Here is a 21,751-nt window from a genome sequence, read left to right on the forward strand (position 1 = left end):
AAAAAAACTTTCAGAACAGATACGAAATTACCAGGCGATTGATTTTACGCGAGTTAACTGTTCTTATCTACCAGGGCTGACAAAATCTTATAAGAACAGATCGCTAAATTCCAGCTTGACATTGAAGGACTTTTAAGAACAGAAGCTTAATTTCCAGCTAACAGTTAGAACAGATCCACAATTTCCAGATGTTTTGTAGAACAGATGGAGAATTTTCAGCTGCCACTCCAGGCAACCACATTCAGGACTTTTTTGAAATTCCCTCAGAACAGATAGGAAATTCTTAGACACCTTATTTATAAATATAAGATGTCAAACTATTTTTTTCATAAGAACAGATCATATTTTTCCAGCTGGTCCCAATCTTCAGTAGAACAGATCATATTTTTCCATCTGGTCCAAATCTTCAGTAGAACAGACCATATTTTTCCAGCTGGTCCCAATCTTCAGTAGAACAGACCACTTTTTTCCAGCAGACTTTTTTCTTTAGTTTGCTAAGAACAGACCGCCATTTCCAGCTGGAACGTGCCTTCAGAACAGATATTTTGAAGTCCTCCTTCGGTGGATGCTTTCGAAAAGTGAATGAAAAAGATCGAGGCAGTGTGCGCCAACGTGGGCAGATTCTCTTATGGAGCCATGACCTTTAGAGTGCATATGTGCCAGCGCAAAATACCCGAATATTACTATCTCACTTGACCTCGACTACAAGTTCTTAGAAGGAGGTCAAATCAAATGGTTTTGAAGCCTTCATCGTAAAGCCCTTAGCTTTTTGGGTTTGCCCTTTTCAGCTTTATGAGTATTTCAACCTAAAGATTAGGCAATACATTGTAAATACCTCCGCCACTGCTTTCAAATGTATCCTACCTCCTAAATATTCCCTTTTTAGTGATTTTGTGTAGACGATAGGATCGTCTAACGTAAAATTGAATTCGCGTTATAGCGACCTTAGCCGACTTTAGCAGAATAGAAGAGCATCCAGCTACGCTGCGGTTGAGTTCGAACTCCAGCAGTGTCAAACAAAAAGCAACCAAGAGGCTCCAGATTGTATGCATCTAGTTCTAATACTCGGCAACTAAAACGAAGGATAAAGGGTTAGTGGATTAATCCATGGAGAATCCTTTCTTCTCGGGTAGAGAGAAAAAAAGGGAGCCTTTCGGTCGACCGCGGCCGCAAACCTATTTATTAAGTGGGCACTAAATTTTGTTTTGCGTGCCATTTTCCAACTGAATGCTTAAAATCTAATGAATTATGTTTTTCAGAGCACTATATTGAGAAAGTTTATTCAAAGATATTTACAAACGAAGATGAAAAATGAAGAAGAAATAATTAGATACCAAATTTGAGGTATTTTGGACATAAACTTATCTAAAAAGCCCAAATTGTTAAAATTGCTAGGCATTTTTGGCTTAAAATCCATAGGCAAAATTTTGGCTGAAATCTGGAAAATCCTTAGCAACTCCAGCCCTGAGCCGAAAATTGAGGATGCTTATACTTACAAGAAAATGTGCAACTTAACCAGGACGTTCTTATAATATCAATTAGATTCCGCTATTTCCAAAATACTCCAAAATTGCATCTTTATTATAAAACTTTCTATAAATTATTTGAAATCAACAAAGTCTATAATCACTTCAAATAGTTTAATTTAATCGTCTCCTGTTTGATTTCAAAGTTTTTGTTTCTTTTCCTCCACAAATGCTGATTTTTTCTCAATAGCAAAAGGGTCAAACTTTTTCTCCGACAGCAATTTTTCATATCCATTATTAGACCTCTTTGACAGGATACGTTTCAAAGAGTGACGTCCACAACATATATACCATATGATAATGGCTATGGCAATGAATGGTGAAGCGAGGAATAGGATTAATCGTATGAATCTGATCAGAGCACCTCTTTCTGCTGGTACTACAGTCACAGTTGAGAGGTCAACATCGTCTGCCAGCCAGGGATGAATGAACCTACACAATTTTGAAGATCTGCCAGAGCCTGTACAATTACCAGAGACAATAGTTTCATCGTGATGTGGATAGATCTCGAAATAGTTAGAAACCGGTGGAGCTTTATTTCTGATTGCCATAGCTGTTTCGAGGATGTCTTTGACGATTTCAGGGTGTTCGTCAGCTATGTTGTGTTCCTCCAGAATATCATTTTCCAAGTCAAAAAGTAATGTTTGAGGTCCGATTCGTTTAGCATATGCTTGGAACAAGAAATAATTCATGAACGAAGCTCGATGCATTTCTGCTTTTCGTTCACCAAACAAGTAATCTAAGAAACGAGCAAACTTCTCATAAGGAACTCTTGGGAACCATTTCGGGTCTGTAGATTGTACATGATCAGCTACAGGTTCTATGTAATAATAAGGATCTCTAATATCTCCTTGGATGAGCTTATATTTTCCTTTGATATAAGCAACCATGTTTTTCTTATCATGAGAATCTTTAGATGTGTAGACATCAATGAGGACTTCATTTCTGGCGGGAGAACCAGTTTTCAAAGCCTCTGATTGGTCAATCCCATCAAAAGTGACATTTGTAGCCAAATCTTTTGCACCTGCCCACGATAAGAAGGTTGGCAACCAATCACTGATTTGCATCTTATGATGAAATTCTTGACCAGAGCCGTTCGTATATTTACCACTAAAATCGTGAACGAATGCTGGAACTCGCACACCTCCTTCAAATTGATTTAATTTGCCTGAACGTAATGGTTGGTTTAGGCCACCGAATAATGTTGAACCGCCGTTATCAGAAGAAACAACAATGATAGTATCTTCACCTACATTTTCTCTGGCAGCTTTGGTGATTTGACCAATACCAGCATCCAGACCAACCACCAAGCCACAGAATTGTCTTCTCCAAAGATGAGGGATGTGTAAGCATTTGGCTTCATACTCAGGATCTGGTTGCAAAGGTGAATGAGCTGCCGTGTAACTGACGTACAAGAATAACGGATTCTCCTGGAATTGAAACAAGAACAAGTTATTGTAGAATCTATAAAGGAAAACTATCGCCCGAAGTCCCTTGCGAGTACCTAGATTATTGGCGTGAATACCCCTGTCTCATCTGCGGCTATATTTAAAATCGAAAAGTCTAGTCTGACTAATTAAAGGTTTTATTTTTACATAAAGTTTTCCCGTTTCATATCAGACACATATTTCATATTAGGACAGTGTCTGCCTATTGCTTTATTATGCTGATATAAACAAAAAATGTTTTTTTACTCTTTCTGACCAATCTTGCTCCACATCCTTGTCAATCCAATGTGAAAAAGCTTGTGAATTAAAACTGATGAGTAAGTAAACGATATCACTATCATTTAAAATCAAAACCTTTAATGTCAGAGAGCGCGAACATAGGAACGGTGGACGATTTACTTTTCCCACTGGATGTTTTCCCAGCCCGATGGGTGTGTCAATCTATGAAAAGGATAACACCAGTTGATAGCAGGACACAATATTGACCCTTTGTCCAGATTGACGGAATCCGACGAATATTACTTACTTTTTCTTTATGCTCTTCAATTTTCTTCACAGCTGCTGCCGTTTGTAGTTTAGTTGCATGTGTTTCATTCAGACTGTGCTTAAAAGTCTTATTCTCGTGTGCTTCTACCCAATCAAGACCATAGAAATCCCAAGGATCAAGCCACATGGATTTATCGAAACTATCCAAATCCCATAACATGCTACCAGTATGAGATTCAAATCCACGACCAACTGGTGTTTGTTTCCATTGTGAATGTCCTAAATGCCATTTCCCAACCATGTGTGCTGAATAACCAGCTTTACGTAACAACTGAGGCATGGTCGGCATATCATCTGGAAGACCAGCCAAGGAACCAGGAAACATAGCGAATATTAGACCAGTGTTTAATGCATATCGACCTGTCATTAGGGCAGCTCTAGATGGAGTACATGTTGGGTGAGTGTAATGGCTTTTCAGTTTAGTTCCCTCGTTAGCAATTCGATCGATATTTGGAGTTGGGATGGAAGTGTTTCCTTTAGTGTTGTAATCAAAATCTGCCCATCCGACATCATCCACTAGAATGTATATAATGTTTGGTCCTTTAGCATCAATATGCCCGATGATAGCCAGTAGAACCAGTAAAAGCAACCAAGATTGCATTGCACTTCTAATCTCTGATATTGGGGATTGTTTTTCCATTCTGAAAAATACAATTAAAGAGATTTTTATTAAAATTTATCATTGTGATTACCAATGGAAACCCTTCTAAACTATAGAAATTGCGGCCTAAAATTTCTCTGTTCGGGTAAAATACCGGAGAAAGGAGTGTATCGAATGAAACTATATAAGAAAGAGAAATTTCTTTTTCGTTTAATTTGAGCTACCACATGTCAATCAGTGCTTAAGATTACAACTCAATTTGACACAAATAAAAAAACCGTCGCCTGGCGAATTTTTCTACCAGAAGCCTAAAAAACGTTGATCATAAATGTTATATATTTACAGCATAATATACATCTAAGTCAACTTTGATCACTTTAATAGGTCAAACCGCCAGGCTTGCACCCACACAAAATGGTTCAAATACTTGACAAAGCCAAATCATACACTATTACATACATGTGTATAACAGGCACAAAAAAAAATATCATCGAATACACAAATAAGATATCAGATTTCAAAAATCACACCATATGTTGTGCAAAGGTCTTGTAGTTTTTGATTACGTGTATCTCACCATTTGCTTAATCATAACCTTTAGATGTGTCCATGCCATATGAGATTCTTAAAGTCCCCAAGTTGGGCCTTAATTAGACTAGTAGTTAACTACGTTTTTGTGTTTCGCAAATGCTCATTGCGTTTTTTAACAGCCTTATTGGTGCATAGAACCACTGGCGGATTTAAGAGAGCAAGTACGTCGGAAACATGCAAAGGAGTGCAATGTTCATTAAAAGACAATGAAATTGAAATTACAAATCCTTCCCCTGATAAGTTCGACACAATCGACAGGGTCTAAAACCGCCTATGAAACGGCTAAACAGTGCATACGATGAAAAAAGTTTTCTCGGGAATTTAGCCGTTTTACGGTGTTTCAGCAAGTTCCTTGGTTTCAACAAAAAATTGTTAAATTTACCTCACTTTTTAATCATCTTTTTTGAAAAAACTTAAACTGCTGTGCTTTCTAACTAATCTCCTTTCTCTTACCAAGACTCTCGTTTCCACTTTCAAAGTTCTACAGTACAATTCAAAATGCCCTGATCACACAAAACCTTTAAGCAAGGAATTATAAGAGACACTGGATAAATGACTCATAAAACGATGGAGAGCGACCATTGTATTTTCTTTGTTTCAGAAAACAATTGATGTTCTAGCTATGTCCGCAAAGGACAACTGTCATGGCGGCTCAAATGTATCTGATTTTGAAAAATGTTTATTAATCTCATTTTAAAAAAGTTCTCTAGCGTTTTCTTTTCGTACCTTTGCAGGGAAAAACTTTGAAAGTAAGGCTAGAATACGAAGTCGGATACATTTTGTTAAATCTAATGTGAGAAAAACATCATTAAACAAGGAAAATCAAACAAAATGCTTATAGTAACACGAGATATTCAATTGGGAATATCTTTCCAAAACTGTTACCACAAGAGCTAAAATTAACAAACATTAGACCTGAGCTTCTTGGTGTCACTGTGGTATGAAAATCTTTTGGAGGCACGTGGTGGCAAGGTGGTTTTTTTTTGTGGTTAAAGTTTGAAAGTTTCCGGTGTCAGCATTAAATCTCTTATACACAACACACATTTTTTACCTTTCTCACAACTTGAAACGTCATAACGACTTATAATTGGCAATTAAATAGAAGAATCTGACTCTCACGGGAAAGTTTTAAGTCTCTTTTGGGAATTGGATGAATGATTTTGATATAAAACGCAATTAAAATGTGTCGAAAAATCATTTAATCAGGGACGGAGAGTGAACAATAATATCATTACTGCGGACATAGCTAGAACATGAGAAATCAGCAAAAATCAGGCACTTGTATATCTAGTGTATAATAAATCCTTGCTTTAAGTCAGTGCACTTTCCCCTTAGGCAGCATTGTTAGTCTGGGTCATATCATTTTAGCCATTTTCTAGGTCTACAGAGTGATTCTAAGTAGACTTGTTAAAATGGTGAAAGTACCAATTTAATGGGGAATTTCCTCAACCACGCAACAGCCACGCCCTCTTTATCCATTTCACTCAGCAATTTTTTTCTAATCGATATTCCAGACTCCAAAAATGAATCGATTAATTATGGGGCCATCCACATAGTACGTACGCACAAAGGGGGGAGGGAGGTCTTCTCAAAAGCGTATGTTTGCGTATTATGGACTTTTTGACGAAATTTGTATGGTTAAAAATTGTCATAATCTCAACAAGCAACATGCTGAATGGACCTACCTAATGATTAACATCAGATGAAAATAAGTAAAAAGTGACAATAATTGTACAAAAATTCAGAATGGAAAAATAAAGCTTGTGTGTTGAACAATGTAAAATGGTAAAAAGGAATGTCCCCAAATACGAAAATCACTTAAACCATTCAGACCCAAAAAACCTTTTAAGCTGTTTTTGGCCCAAATTTGCCCAAAAAAAATTTCCTTAAAAATCTGGCTCCGTTCGGCATTGTCATTTTGCATCATTGTGCAAAAAATCAGAAAAAAAAAATGAGTCAACATTGAGAAATGCTATATTTTCTTATTTGGTTAAAGGGAATTTCCCCAAAATACGAAAATCCGTTTTTTAAGGCGAATAAGAATTTTCCGGGAAAAACCATTTCAGCCATTCTTTAGAGAATCTTGCCCTCCATCTTTGTACAAAAAATCAGAAAAAAGTAATGACAGAATTTAGCACAGAGTCCAAAAAACCCTATTTTTAGGCAGTTTTTGGCCCAAATTTGCACAAATATATTTTTTTTCGAAAATCGGGCTCCGACTCATTTTAGGCATTGCCATTTTGCATCATTGTGCAAAAAATCAGAAAAAAATAACGAGTCAACATTGAGAAAAGCTGGTAACAGACGGACGAACGGACGGACGAACGAACGGACGGACGGACGGACGGACGGACGGACGGACGGACGGACGGACGGACGGACATGGGTTAATTTATAGAACCTCCACCGGGGCACCCAGAGGTAGGTCCAAAAAGTCATTGTGAGAATTTCGCCATCTTTTGACTTTCGAGTCTATTCTATTTTTCTGTTGAGATCTTTCCCGATTGATTTCGGAGTGGTTTTCAGGCGGTTAAATTGGGTGAAGTACTTCTTTACCGACTGGAAAACAAACTGAAAAGGTCATAGCCCCAAAATTGGCTGAGATTTATTGCCATGAACGACGAAGCAAAATACATTAATTTTGCGTTTATCGACCCAGTGATATTCATATTGGAAGTTTAACGTGGCTTTAGCTAAAAACGTAAATCCAAACGTAAATCTCGTGATCCAAGCCACGATAAACTTCCAATACATATTACATTAGTTTCAATTTTTAACAGAGAACCCGACTCCAAAAACAAAATTAGAATTGCCATTTCCTGTGTAGAATAAAACCAACTTGGCACGTAAAAGATTTTCGCATATTCATTAAAGATTTATGGACGTTCAAATCAAAGAAAGAGCTAAACTTCAAATTTCATCAACAAAATTACCAAAATTATTTATTGTTTATCCTCTATTTCTTTTCTCTTTTTGAAAATGATCTAATTGCTATAATAAAGAATTTTTGACTAGGAGTTGAAGAACTATTGAAATGTAAAGAATCGTTTTCATGTTGACCTAATGAACTTCTACTACGGGCCGAGGGTCGAAATGGGCTCATGAAGGTTCAAAAATGGGAAATTTGATGTTTCTATCAGATTCAGCTGTTAGGTTATTTGAACTCACTTCATGGCCTTTTTGACAAAAAAAGGTCATTTCAAGCATTTTCGTGCTGACGTTGGCATTGTGCCAGACAGTTTTTAAGAGTTTCGATAGTAGTACATCTATATAGTATATGGAATTGTTTGCTACTTGCCTATAACAATCCAAAAAATTCCTTTAACAATCAAATAAAATAATTTCCGCTAAAAATCAAAATTTCCAAAAATTTGAGTGACAAAGCAAGCTGGACGACTAAAAAAGAACTCTGCGAGAAGTTTTTTCGTGAAAATGCGCCAGCTTGGTTTTGTCTTTTTTCAAAGTGGCTGTATCGCAGTACAATCCGCATTTTTGCGATCTTGGCGCTTTTGACTGTCATAGGAACTTTTGGATTGTAATAGGTAAGTACGATATCTTTCAAAGTATGAGATAAACGTTGTTTTGAAGGTTTAGGACAGATCATTTTAATTAGTAAATATTCATTTTTGTATATTAATGCTTCATCATTTTTTTCGTTGTCTAGTGTCAGAGGAAGCGCCAAAAAAATATTTGAATCCATTTCGTATTTCCACGTCTTTCCCGGCATAAAAAGCCACGTTTAAAATAGCCGTACAGCAACACGGGAACGTCGCTAGTTTCAAAAGTCTCGTAATACGGACCTCAAATCGAGGATCGCCGGGTGGTCCCGAATGATTGGTCACTGTAATAAGAATAAATACAACCCCAAGGGGTAAAGAAGTCACGAAAATTAAAAAAATTAAAGCTCCAAGAAATACAACCACATTCTTCCGGTACTTCACTTTAACGGGGCTTTCTGCCTTATAACCAATTTTTGATTTGATGTAAAATTCACGTATGATAAGTGCATATGTAACGATTATTATACAAAGTGGGATGAAAAACCCGAAAAGATATAATGCACTTTTGTAAAGTTGTACCGTCCAATGTTCGGCGCTGATACGTCTACAGAAACCATTGATTTTATCATATTTGAAAAACATAAAATTCGGGGCCAGTGAAGCGAAATCTACTAACCAAAATGCGATGATGTGATAGACAAAATTTCGTTTGTCTTCTCTTAAAAATGGCTTCTTAATGATATGATAAAATTGAACATTCATGAAAGCTAGTGTTTGCATTGTTACAAATGCGGCAACCCAAAATACTGGTGCTCCTCTAACAAACCAACATATCAAATCGTTTCGTCGGATTGGAACCAAATCTTCCACGCTTCTATGGAAATAGATAACGAATGGTAAAGCACCGATATTCTGAATGATGTTTGAGATTCCCAAATTCATCAAGAAGAAGTTAAATAAACTGTGCGAGATTTTTCGGCGTCGGTATAAATGAATGACGACAGAATTGATGAAAATTCCCAAAGTGATGACAAGTAGATTGACCGATATAAAAGCGATGGATATGGGTCTTTCGAAAGTTAATTCGTTCGTTATAAATTGCTTAGCTGTTGTTGAGTTGTTCCTGGCTAACTCCATAATTTCAGACAAAAGAGTTGAAAATATGAACGAGAAGAAAATTTCCTTTCTTCGATGAGAAGCGCAAAGTAAAACGTTGTAAACAATACTACTGCAAATCGGAAATTTCGTGAGTTATATTTTATAATAAATAGATGAGATAACAAATGAATAAAACGTTTAGATTCATTGATATCGATCAACCTTCATAAGAGTATTCCAATCAAAAAATTCTCTTCAAGAACGGTCGTGAAAGGCTAATCGATGATTATAATCAAAAGATAACGCTAGGAGGTCTGGAGGTATAGGATTCAACCATTGAATAAAGATCAGTCCTATCAACAACAAGAGTGACATTCCATGTCAGAGACATTGGAGAATCATAAAAAGAATTAAATTTTGGTTAAAATTTACAACAATTTCCGCCTAACAAAATTCCAAACGCGATGGCAGGTAGATTGACCGACATAAAATTAATGGATATGGGTCTTTCGAAATTCAATTCATTCGTTATAAATAGGTCGGGGTGAGCTTGGATTATCTTTTGCTTGCTTCATAATTTCAGTTAAAGAAGATAAAGGCTATACAAATAAAACTGATATTAGAGGTTAGACAAAATAAAATCAAAATCGTATTAAAAAATCAAATGTGATTAATTTTCAAAAAAATTGAGAAGAAAAAATAAACGAAAAAGCTAACTCGGGACTGATTTTCTTTTCTTTAACTAATAAACGAAAGAACTGAAAAATTAGTAAAAACATTTCTTTTCGGACTACCCAGGAATGAAAAATGGACACACAAGAAATTTTGTGCCTAGCATATTGAAAAAAAGCCGCCGGAAAATTCTACACTACAGCTCTACAGTTAGCGAGAAAGCCATGGCCAGTGAATCGCTAAAGCTTTAAAAATTGAAATTAAAATTCGGTGAATAAGCTTTGGCAATTGAATTTTAGTCAATTTGAGGGTATTCAAACGATAAAATCGATTATCTAAAGCAAAATAGACAAATACTTTTCCAGAATAATTTATATATTTTCGGGTTTTATTTTGGACTGAGAGGGGTGAACAGAACATTGGTTGGATAACGACACCCTTGTGGACTTTTGCAATTCGAGTACTGACCTCAAAATTTTTCACACAAGAATTTTTCATGAATCCTATCAAATTTTCTTTGCTTCTTCGATATATCTACGAGGCTCCCAAACTTTTTACTGGCGTGATTAGGAAATTTTTTTACGTGATTGTGTGATGAGAAGTCAAAACGTGATCGTGATTTGAAAAATATTTGAGCCGTGATACGTGATTTGGACTTTTTTCAAAGAGATGCGTGATTATCCAAGTTTTTTGCTGATTTTCGTGATTGTGATTGAAGACAAAAAATTGTGTGATATCGTGATCAGAGTTACCCCCATCTAAAAACCTGAAACAAATAAAAGCTACAGACGATAAAATAAGGAATACAATTTAATATGTTAGTAATTCAATAAACGTTCCCGAATTTTAATCTTTCAAACTTTTAAACTTTCTGAAAAGATTTCGAGCTGCTTTTAACATCTCTGAGAGTAGATCTGTGGTAACGAGTACTTTAATCGTAGAAATTTTAGCGAGACTAATTTTAGCGTTTTGGCGAGTTTTCCCTATTTTCGCTAAAATGAATCTCGCTAAAACATGCCGAATGGACAGATCGCTAAAATTTATCCGCACGAAATGTATCGTGATTTTCCCCAAGACAACAATAGTGATACAGGTTGCAGTTCGTAAAACAACGAGGAATATTAACGTACCACGGTTCGCGAAAAACACATTGCGTGTTGTGATTCTGATAACGTTATCAATCAAAGATAGACAACAAAAGACGACTGCACAAAAAAGAACTGAGATGGAAACGGTAATATTAATTCTACGTTTGTAGACTAATTCGTTATACCGTAAAGGGTATTTGACAGCAATGAACCGGTCTACCACAATTAAAATTGTGACAAACATTGATGAGGCGTTGAAAATATATACAAGTAGCCACAGCCATTTAATAACTGTTTGGTTGCCAATGCTATTTAAGCCAACTGCGTAAAGGTTTTTTAGAACTATTAAGATGCATTGTATCGAATCAACGCCTGATAATATCCGAATCAATTGATACTGATTTTCATCATTCACTCGTGGTTTGTAAATAACCCACTGTAGAATATCATGAAAGAGTAAAACGATCATATCAATAATGATAAAAACTATAGCAAATGTTGAATAGGGTTCTGTATCGTTTTCGGGAACGTGCGATGTGAAATTCAACATGATGGAGATCACTTGACAACACTGTTATTTCTCAGCAAATCCAAAGCCAGCCACACAAAAATGGCTATCATTAAGAGTATATTTGAAATGAGATTTCGTTAAATAAAGATGGCGGCTTTTTCAATAATAAAAAAGGGTGTTAAAACTAAGATCGTATTAAAAAATTAGGAAAAACAGCCATGTTTACTGGTCCCTTGCCAAAAATTGTGTACCGTATCGCTTTTTCTAGTTGTTTTTATCATCGGTTTAATTGATTAATCAAAACCTTCCTTCCAAAGAGGTTTTTTGTGTTGGTTTGATTGTAATATGTGAAACCGCCTAAAGTGAATTTATTGATTGATCTACCGTTGTTCGATAAAGTTAAAAAAAGAAAAGCTTTTAGCGATTTTGAAACTGAATTTCTCTATCTCTATATTAAAAAACTTCAAAAAACTGTCAAGCGATATATTTCGGTGGTATCACTATTCTCAAGCTTATAAAAATACAAGTAAAAAATACACACTTGGATTTTTATAAGCTTGAGAATGGTGATACATGTTTTTTTATAAGCAAGTGTATGCCCCTTGGTCAGGCTCGTGTATGCTTAAGTTATCAAAGCATCCAGGCATAGTTTATGCTTATTAGATGCTTAAGAATTATGCTTATGATTCACCCCGAGCCAAGTTTTTAAATGAAATTTCAAAAATTTTGTAAAAAATTGTTCAGATTTTGGGAGCAGTGGAATGTAGCTAGCCGTGGAATGTCTTATTTTTTACTTGACCTCTACCAAACCAGATAAAAATGAAACAAAAACAGATAAAAATGACCACTTGAAAAATATTTTAGGCTGACATATATGTATATGCTCATGTTATGCTTAGGAATTCTGCAAATCTGAGCCTTCGTATGCTTATAAGCGTTATAAAAGCTTATAAAAAAAAACATGTACCACCGAAATATATCGCTTGACCGTTTTTAAATTTTAAACTTTGAAAAATGGCTTCAAATTATAACACAAAAAACTTCAATTCGTGTAATTTTCAGAATAAAATTTCATAAATTTCAAAATTCAGGGCGTACACCTATAAAATTCAGGGCGTACCAGGGCGGACACCTATACAATTCTTACCGAGTTGATCATTACATCGTGTAATTAATTTTCATTATACATCGTGATGCTATTGATATTTTATGAACAAATTTTTATAATTATTGTGAAAAGCGCATTCTCTCGTTGATATCGATTGTCCCCTGTATTTCAGACCCAGTCAGTTACTGTACTTTTATAGGGATCTTTAAGGATTTCAAGTTATTAAAAATTTTTGTCATAGATAGTTGAGGGGAATAATTTCAAACCAAACGGGGTCAATATTTCCAAGATCTAAAGAGTCTCCATTCACTAGTTTATTATGAGGTGGGGAGTCAAAACGAGCCAACAAATTACTTGACTTTGAACCACGCCCGTTTTAGCACGGACGGTTACAAGTAGGAATTTTTACCACGTAAATTTGATCACTGTTTTGGCTTGAATTTTCTTTATTTAATAAAAAATTGGGTACTATTGATAAAAAAATGGATCAATAATTATACAATCTAATATGCGTATGTTTCGATCCATTTGACTTGAGAGCTGATCTTAGCGAAAACACTGTAAGCTTCTGATGACTTGCAGTAACCAGATCCCCAAGAGACAGAGCCATACAAAACCCAACGGCCCTTGTTTTTGCAAACGAATGGACCACCTGAATCACCATGACAACCAGATGTTGGGTCACGTGGTCCACGACCGGCACAGATCATGTGGTCAGTAACGCGAATACCGAGATTACGTGTGTTCATGTTGTAGCATGTTTGTTGAGACACAGTCTTCAAGAGGGCTTGCTTCAAAACCATGGCTGGTGGCCCTGATTGTCCAACAGTGTGTTGACCCCAGCCTGTGATGTAACATTCTGAACCAGGGGCTAGTTCTTCACCAGCCTCAGGCAAGCAGATAGGTTGGACGTGATCGTTGAAAACAGCTGGTCTGTCAAGTTCGATAAGGGCCATATCATTGTTGAGTTCTGACGGGTGCATCCAGTCTGGATGATGGAAAGCACGGACGGCTTTGTAAACCTGCTCGTCCCCATCGCCATTACTTCGATCGTAGTCACCTGGGTGGCAAATACAACAAATCTTTACTAATCTTAATGATAATTTACTGGGAACAATGTTCAAGCATCGAAAAATAACTACAACATCATTTCGTATTAAATCAGATAGAGCTTATTTGCACTGTATGTAGACTACCTCAAAAACAAATTGCAGTAGCAAGGAGCTAATCAAATGACGGGAGAGGAGTGTACCACCATTCAAAGGTAGGCCAAAGAGAGGCGAGGGGCATTGAGAAAAAATTATACGCCTTGATTTTTTGTCAATACAAGTTAAACTCTTGTTTAATGTCATGGCAAAGCATGCAGGAGCAAAGACGAACCCTAGTCAGGGTACCTTTTCACTTCCAAATATTGGAATTTCAGTCCCATTCAGGGTCACTTTTTCCGCAAATTTTGACAAAATGTTCGAAAAGTGGGTCCCAAGTAGGGTCCATTTTTCGAGCCTCAGCAGAATATTCCTATCATTCGGCAAGGGTAATTTCCCCCGGGCTATTTTAGGTCTCCTAGATAAAGGAGAAAAGAGAACACTTACCCAATACGACTTCATAAGCACGGTAATCGAACCCATCCACACAATGTGCAGCAGTCAACACCCATCTTGGTGACAAGATGGATCCTCCACACATGAACTGGCCATTGTAATACAAACTGATTTGCCAGGGCCATGCATCCTTCTTGGCACGCTCACCTCCGATGATTCGCGATCCTGCTTTAGGGATTCCACATTCTGAAAGAGAAAAGTACAAATATAGCTGCACAATGAGGAAAATTCAAGAGAAACTCAACACAACAACTTTTCAAATTCATAAGATGGAAAATACTTTTGGAAACAAATATTAAGGTAAGGTAACGTGATGAAAGTATCAACTTTAGATCTAACCAATACCAACCTCTTCTTGAGCTCTGTGACACAGTTTACGCAAAATATGATGCAAGTCCTTATGAATTACTAACATATTGCAAAAATCTAATTCGTACTTTTTTCAGGGTTACAAAGACAATGAAAATTATTACACTTACGGTCTGGTTTTGATCCACTTCCGTCAGGTTTCTCACCACCAGATCCACCTACAAAGATAATCATTGTATTTACTTTATCACCTTATCGGGGAAAAAACCGGGTGTTAGTGAATAAATATTTTTTGGGTTGGCGACTAAATTTTTGAAGTCAATTTTCCTTAAACCTCAAGGCTCACTGAAGTCGTTAAAAACAGAAAATATTACATGAAATGTAATGAGGCAATTGATAGAATTTCTGTTCAACTATCTTCGATCAAGGGATCATTTTGTGGCAATGTAAGATTACGCGTTGCGTGCATGTTTAGACTTATCAGAGTCAGTGTTAAAAATAGCTAGATTAGATCATTAAATTTTTTGCGCCTTTTATTTTCTTGCACCTCTTAAAAAGAGTTTTTTTTCACGCCCTTTTCACGTTTGCTGCACGAGAATTAATGGGACTAAGGTAAAAATATGAGTAATGCACACCGGGGCTGACCTGAATCTGACAAGGAAATCGATTTTGAGGCAGGGTTTACACTAGAGGTTAGAAAAGACAATGGAGAAACTCACCGCACATGTTGCAACTTTTAGGGCAGACTTGCTTCATCTTTTGTGGTTCAGCTTTACAATATCCCATGCGGGCGTACAACGGACAGTACCATTGCTTGTCTTTGCACACTGAAAAAGAAGAATATAAAATGGTACAGTTCAAAATGTTTTTACATATTACTTTGATTAAAGGTTTATTTTCTCTATCCTATACGGGCAGCCCACTGGCAGGTCTTGACATAGGGGCGTTATAGTCTGTTCCCCTTCCTACGGCGATTATCTTTTAGCTTCGCGCATGGCTTTCTAATTCTAGAGAACGCCATGGCTTCGAGTTAATTTTCAGCCAGCAAAGAAAAGCTTAACAAAGGCGAGCAATATCAATTCTCCTTTTAAACCAACTTGTATAAAAAGAAGTTGCAAAAAATGATGATTTTTCTTAGATGCTTGAATATTAATCTAAAAAAAAAGCTTCGCCACTGGTGTCTTTCTAGAAAGCATTGATCAGGCTTGACTGTTCTTATTTTTTTAACACTTTGAATTTAAAATTGTTCTAACCCTGTTCCCATTTCTAAGGTAAAACTGAGGTATTTCAGGTGTAATAAGATTTTCTTATTTATTTGATCCTTAAAATTTGCTTAAAATTGAGAAACAATGAGAAGCGATGATTTTAGGCAATCAAAAACATACCTTGTGCCGCAGCTAGAGTTGTCAACGCCAAAAGAATCAAAATTGTCTTCATCTTGTGTGACTGCAATCAAAACTTCGTAAAGTGATAGTGCTTTCAAAAAGGTCACCGCATCATTTATAGGTCATGTAATTGAATCTTTTTGATGTTGATGGTACAGGTGAAACAGGTGTAAGACGTGTGTAATGAAGATAATGATATTACTATATTTGTTTTTTGGCGTTCGATAGAGAAACTCGTTTCACAATTATTGCATCAAATAACGATCGGAAAAAGTTCACGGCCTCACTGCATCCTCAAACTAGCATGCTTCTTGAAGGATCCGCAAGCGCCACCTTTGCCACTGTATCGTTCACCGTTTTACAATCAAAAATTGTATTTCCCTAGAGTACTTTGCAAAGAAAAGCCCCGCTCGATATCACAACATTGACCTATAATGCACTTCTAGAGAAGCGTGATATTATATAACGAGATATCGATTAAGTTTCGTATTTTTTCACCTGGGTAAAATTAGCCGGCGTCTCGTGTTTCATCTGTTGAATTTACAGTGAAAAGTATCTTGTATTTCCAATTGTATTTGAGAAAAACGTTTAAATAATTTTTAGTCTCCACTAACCAAAAGGCCAGTCCCTTTGGGGTGACAAGTTTATGACACATTGGAATCCTGGAAGTATTTTCTCTATCCCATATTCTCTAAAATCTTTCTTTTGATCGGAGTTTTTTTGAAAGTGGTACTTACCATCCCAGCTGGTACACAACGATGTACGTTGATGTAACGTTATATGAACGTAGATTAGATAAACGTACGTTGAAACAACATTGTAGTAGGGGGAAATTTGTTCGATTTTCTGAGGTCTGTTATACATTTTTGAAAAGCAGGGAATCAAAATAACATGTGTGCCAATTTTTTTTCGGACACTTTGGTGTGTTTTTTGGACAAATATGACGGTTGGCAAAAATCATAGGGTCGAAATTTAATGAAAATGAAAAACTCAAACCTTCTTATAACTCGAATGTCTCCTTAACTCAAAATCTTACTCCACAACTCAAAATTTCCTGAACTCGAACAAATTTGTGTTCGCTGTGGGTGTTCAATAATTAAAGAGGCTCCATTATAAAATGAATATAATGTACCTGCTTGTCGGTTTTGATTCAAGTTTTTTTGCTGATCGACAACGGCACTTTCAACTTGATGTTTCAATTCATCCAAGACGTTGCCATCAGCAGAGCACCGTCAGCACTTTCAGTTTTCTCTGTCGTTATTGTTGATATTGGTGTATCTGAGGGTTGTGGATAAACTACTACTTTAGAATAATAAAATTTGGAAGAATGGGTACAATATGGCACTGTCCAGGTAGTATGAATGTGTGTGATGGGTATGAGTAAATTTATACTTAAATTAAAACATTAGAGGGGGAATGTCTTTTGGGAAGAATCCAAAAATGGTAATAATGTTTTCAAAGCCATAAACTTGTGAATGTACATGAAGATAATTATCTAATGGGGCTCCAGTCACAATGATTAGTAATAACAAAAACTGAGAAACAAAAAATTCTGTTCCGCTTAAGATAACAAGGATCTTCAATTGTTTGCTAGTTTTTTTTACCTTTTTATGAATTTCTGCTGTGTCACTGTTAGAATCAAACCAACGGATGTCAGACATTGTAATGAATGTTATCTTATCATTATTATCATTTTCAACATCTAGAATGAAAAAAAAATCATTTAAACTTAATTGGCTTTAACTGTGCAGTGTTTTTGGCTACATTGTGAAAACCAAGTCAGGGTTATTATAGTAGTTTGGTTTGGGAATGGTTTCCACAAAATAGCAAAACACTGGAGTGAACATTTTAAACAGGATAAACTTCAATAATGGTGGAATTTCTTTGAATTTAAAAGACAAATTGTTTTTTTTGAATGACAAGTGGGATAAAACGCATCTTTTCATATATGCGAGACTGGATATGAAGATTGACTGGCAGCTCGTATATGATAAGACTAAAATTGTAAATAAAGAGTATCTCCAATTTAAAATCTTTCGCGTCGACCGTTAAAAAACTGTTCTATTTTAAAAAAAGAGTTAAAAATGTAATACATTATGAAGTCAAAAAAGGTAAGCAAATAAACAAAAAGGCCAAGGTTGAAGATTTCTTTACATCATGTCCTTTAGTCTTATGTCATAACATAGCCGCGGTATTAAAACGACCAAAACATCATACATTTATAAAATATTACACTAAAAACTCAGGTCCCCATAATTTGAATGTCCGATCAAAGGAAGTTGTTACAATAAAATTCTCATCTTGAGTAACATCAACACAAGTGACTTTCTGTTCATGTCCTGATAAAGTTTTCAATGGTGTCCATGTAGGATATGACCAGACTTTCGCTTCACCATCAAAAGAAGCTGTCACCAAAAAGTTATTACAAAATTTCAAATGCGATATTAAATTATTATGAGCTGGAATAGTGTAAATCGATTTTTGTTGTCTCAAATCCCAAATCATACATTTTTGGTCCTCACTTCCTGTGGCAACTTGATAGCCGTTTGAGTGAAAATCAACGGCAAGAACCCTTTTCAAATGTCCGTCAAGTGAAAACACGTTACGACCAGTACGCAAATCCCAGACCAGTCCTCTAGCATCGTAACCACCTGTGACTGCCAACGCACCATCCTGTTGGAAACAAATCTTGTAGACTTCCTTACCGTGACCCTCTTGATGTAAAACCTCAGTCTGTTGCTCCAAATCCCATAAACGCCATGATTTATCAAAACACGAGGTACCTAGAAACCTGCCAGAAGGATGAAAAGCAAGGCTTGAAACTCGCTCCTCGTGGCCTTCGATTTTCCCGATTGGAGCATCATCCTCTAGATTCCATAATTGAACAACACCATCTACACCACAAGATACCATATTAGCAGCAGAGCTTTCCAAACTTATTGTGGATTGAGGGTGAAAGACAATAGCACCAACTCTCTCGTTATGACCCTTCAGAGTTCGTACTTCATTACCATCAGGAAGCGACCATAATTTACATAAACCACTCCAAGATCCAGTGGCCAGAAGCTTCCCGTTAGGTGACAAATTACAATACGATAGAGGACGATTATCACCAATCTGACTGCAAAAATTAATCAATGCTCTCATCTTTCTTTGCACTTCTTGCGACTTTTTCAGTTTCTCTGTTTCAGGCATTTTTAAGTCCTTTTTGGCTTGTATCAAACGATCTCTTGCCCTAGGGACAGAGTACTTGGCCATAAACAACCGTGAGGCTTTCAGCTCCTCGGTCCCCTCATGGTACCATACTTCCTCAGGAGCATCTGCCTCTTCTTCTTCCTCAGATTCTTCCTTAGTTGCAGTAAATCCTGGTAAAAGCTGCTCAAAGACTGAGAGCAAATCTCTTAAACGATCGCGACGTTGAGCTGGTCCTTCACCAAAGAGACAAATAGGATGGCCAAGTTCACGTAATCGAGCCTTGACAGCTTTATCATCAGTAGACACGGTGATAGATTTGATTATTTTACGCTTTTCAAATTGTGCCATTAATTCTTGTTGGTGTTCAGCTTTGGCATCAGGAGTCATTTCCATGGTTTCAACATCACCAATGTTGATATTACCAGCTTTCATAGCTCGATCAACTGCTGTATCTTCATCACTATCAGATTCGCCGTCAGATTCTGAAAAGAAAACTAACTGTTTAAAACCTGATGGTTTGATGTTTTTTGGAAGTTTTGCTCAGGTAGAAATTATCAAACAATTCCCAACAAATTGTATGAACACTGCAAGAAAACTGTTGCGGATTCTAGTGATTTGACCGGACCAAAATTATTACTATGTTTACCTAAGTTAACAGAAAGCCTCTAATAAAATAAATACTTTAATTAATTTAATTTATAGAAGTGTATTTCTCAGGTCTATTGACCTCTATGAAACGACCTCTATAATACTAAATTTAGGCCAACTAACACTAAGAAAACTTTATGATTGCAATGATTAGGCCCCTGCACCCAACAAAAGATATTCACAGATAATTTCTTCTTTAGACCTGCAAAACTTGTCTCCAAGCCGGAAGAATAATGCCCCTATAAAATAGAAGGAGAGCTTAATAAACCCAAATATTTAGCTTGGGGTAGTAAAACAAACCTTGATTCTTCTTCTTTCGTTTCTTTTTCTTTTTCTTTGAATCCTCATCGTCACTTGACTCCTCGCTTGATTCACTTCCCTGTGCACGTAACAATTCCTGTGCTGCTTTCTCCTCACGTAATATCCTTTCCCTCTCCTGGTCTTCTAAACTACCATAAAACAATCTTTGTTTTTTCAGTTGTGGGCCATCTTCTTCGTCAGACGACATATTGCTCCTTTTTGGATAATTTTACGGCTGATTCTTACTTAAATATTATTTATTATAGCTGTAAGAAAAAGAAAAACAATTTTAATAATACTTTCGGTAAAAAGACCATGAAATATGAGTGTTGCTTCTGTATGGTTTTGCATAGTGCAGGAAGGGGTCTGATCCCCCCTTCTTAAATGATTCATAACAGTGCTGAAAAATAATCTACAATATATGTAAGCCCCCCCTTCTTAAACGATCCCCACTTTTTAATGAAAATTTCTGATCCCCCCCCTTCTTCACTTTTTTGGAAGGTGTCATCCCCCCCCCCCCTTAGAAAGGGGGGGGGTTCGAACTATGTTTGGGGCCTTAACTTTTATACATGATTTTAAATCTTGTTTTTTTTCAACTTTTATAATTTAGTATGATATTGCAATTTTCATCCAAAAGTACAACTTAGACTGAAAAAGAAAATGAGAGCTCAACCTCACTTTTGGATAATATCACAAGACACAAGCTTCCTTGTCTAAGTCTTAAGAGCCATTTTCTGAGAGATAAAGACACACAGACAGGAAGTGATATCCTCAGAATTGCTTCATTTTTAAGTATATTGGTCAAAACCATGATTGTTGCAACCTGTGAAATTTTTTTGAAATTCCCATCGAATGGCTAGTGAAAGTGTATTTCAAATTAGCTTGCAGTATTTTTTCAAACCTTAATAACTTTTGATAGAATTGGAATTAAGTAGCCATTTTGTGCTCGTTGAAAAGATAATCCGGAGTGGAATATTATCAAAAAAGAAAAAAAAAATTATAAAAGATGGAAAAACAAAGATGAAAAATGAAGAAGGAGAAAATCAACTTCTTGTAGAATAATGCTATGATCTTCATTTTGTATAAGAAACTTTTCAATCTTAGAACCTCATTAGTGCGAAAAAATATTTAAAAAATATTCATTCAATCAAAAAATACACCCTAAAACTCAAACCCTGGTTGACTTAAAAAAGGGCTCTTTTTTGTTGTTTTTTGATGACTTTTGAAGTCAATCATTGATATACTATATATACTATATCTTTTGATGTAATAATTTTTTTTGAAAAATTCTTTCACATTAATGACGCTCTATAGATATCTATATGATCATTATAGCACAATTATTAAAGAAGTTGATATTCCTCTTCTTCATTTTCAATCTTCATTTTCCTATCTTTTTGAGATTTTTCTTTACAGTATCCCACTCCTGTTTGTCTTTTTAACGAGCACAAAATTTCTACTTAATTCAAATTCTATCAAAAGTTATTGAGGTTTGAAAAAACACTGCCATGCCACCTAATTTGAAATAGACTTAATAAATTTGAGGATTTTTGGTCCAAATTTGAGAAATTGAATCAGAAAGCAATTTCAAGAAGCATTATCTCACTTTTGAGGGCCTCAGCTG

The 21,751-nt window shown here is 36.0% G+C and overlaps 3 protein-coding genes across 5 annotated transcripts; all 3 read right to left on the bottom strand.

Moving 5' to 3' along the window:
- Window positions 1–1,551: 1,551 nt before the first annotated feature.
- Window positions 1,552–17,682, bottom strand: LOC136809768 (arylsulfatase B-like). Of its 3 annotated transcripts, XM_067066324.1 has the most exons (5): window positions 17,589–17,682; window positions 17,117–17,280; window positions 3,501–4,161; window positions 2,776–2,956; window positions 1,552–2,694 (listed from the first exon to the last, which is right to left on the bottom strand). In XM_067066324.1, the coding sequence occupies exons 3-5, from the start codon at window positions 4,158–4,160 to the stop codon at window positions 1,667–1,669; spliced, it is 1,869 nt and encodes a 622-aa protein (XP_066922425.1). In that variant the 5' UTR covers window position 4,161; window positions 17,117–17,280; window positions 17,589–17,682; the 3' UTR covers window positions 1,552–1,666. The 3 variants fall into 3 exon arrangements, with proteins under 3 accessions (XP_066922425.1, XP_066922424.1, XP_066922423.1); XM_067066323.1 differs by having other exon boundaries at window positions 1,552–2,956; window positions 17,117–17,262; XM_067066322.1 differs by having other exon boundaries at window positions 1,552–2,956.
- Window positions 8,357–9,445, bottom strand: LOC136809795 (galanin receptor type 1-like). The gene has a single exon (XM_067066352.1). It carries the CDS (start codon window positions 9,347–9,349, stop codon window positions 8,357–8,359), a length of 993 nt encoding a protein of 330 aa, XP_066922453.1. The 5' UTR covers window positions 9,350–9,445.
- Window positions 13,107–20,414, bottom strand: LOC136809796 (U4/U6 small nuclear ribonucleoprotein Prp4-like). The gene is made up of 7 exons (XM_067066353.1): window positions 20,128–20,414; window positions 18,218–19,661; window positions 15,985–16,052; window positions 15,319–15,426; window positions 14,770–14,817; window positions 14,282–14,476; window positions 13,107–13,749 (listed from the first exon to the last, which is right to left on the bottom strand). Exons 1-7 carry the CDS (start codon window positions 20,333–20,335, stop codon window positions 13,193–13,195), a joined length of 2,628 nt encoding a protein of 875 aa, XP_066922454.1. The 5' UTR covers window positions 20,336–20,414; the 3' UTR covers window positions 13,107–13,192.
- Window positions 20,415–21,751: the final 1,337 nt, after the last annotated feature.

Source organism: Clytia hemisphaerica, unplaced genomic scaffold, assembly GCF_902728285.1.
Source record: "Clytia hemisphaerica strain Z4C2 unplaced genomic scaffold, Clytia hemisphaerica genome assembly, whole genome shotgun sequence".
Classification (NCBI taxonomy): domain Eukaryota; kingdom Metazoa; phylum Cnidaria; class Hydrozoa; order Leptothecata; family Clytiidae; genus Clytia; species Clytia hemisphaerica.

Coding starts and splice junctions, on each gene's coding strand:
- LOC136809768 (XM_067066323.1), bottom strand. CDS start 4,160: ATGGAAAAACAATCCCCAATATCAGAGATTAGAAGTGCAATGCAATCT. Junction 2,957..3,500: donor TTGAAGAGCATAAAGAAAAA/GTAAGTAATATT, acceptor TTTCAATTCCAG/GAGAATCCGTTATTCTTGTA.
- LOC136809795 (XM_067066352.1), bottom strand. CDS start 9,349: ATGGAGTTAGCCAGGAACAACTCAACAACAGCTAAGCAATTTATAACG.
- LOC136809796 (XM_067066353.1), bottom strand. CDS start 20,335: ATGTCGTCTGACGAAGAAGATGGCCCACAACTGAAAAAACAAAGATTG. Junction 19,662..20,127: donor ACGAAAGAAGAAGAATCAAG/GTTTGTTTTACT, acceptor TTTTCTTTTCAG/AATCTGACGGCGAATCTGAT. Junction 13,750..14,281: donor TGCTTATGAAGTCGTATTGG/GTAAGTGTTCTC, acceptor TTTGCCACCCAG/GTGACTACGATCGAAGTAAT.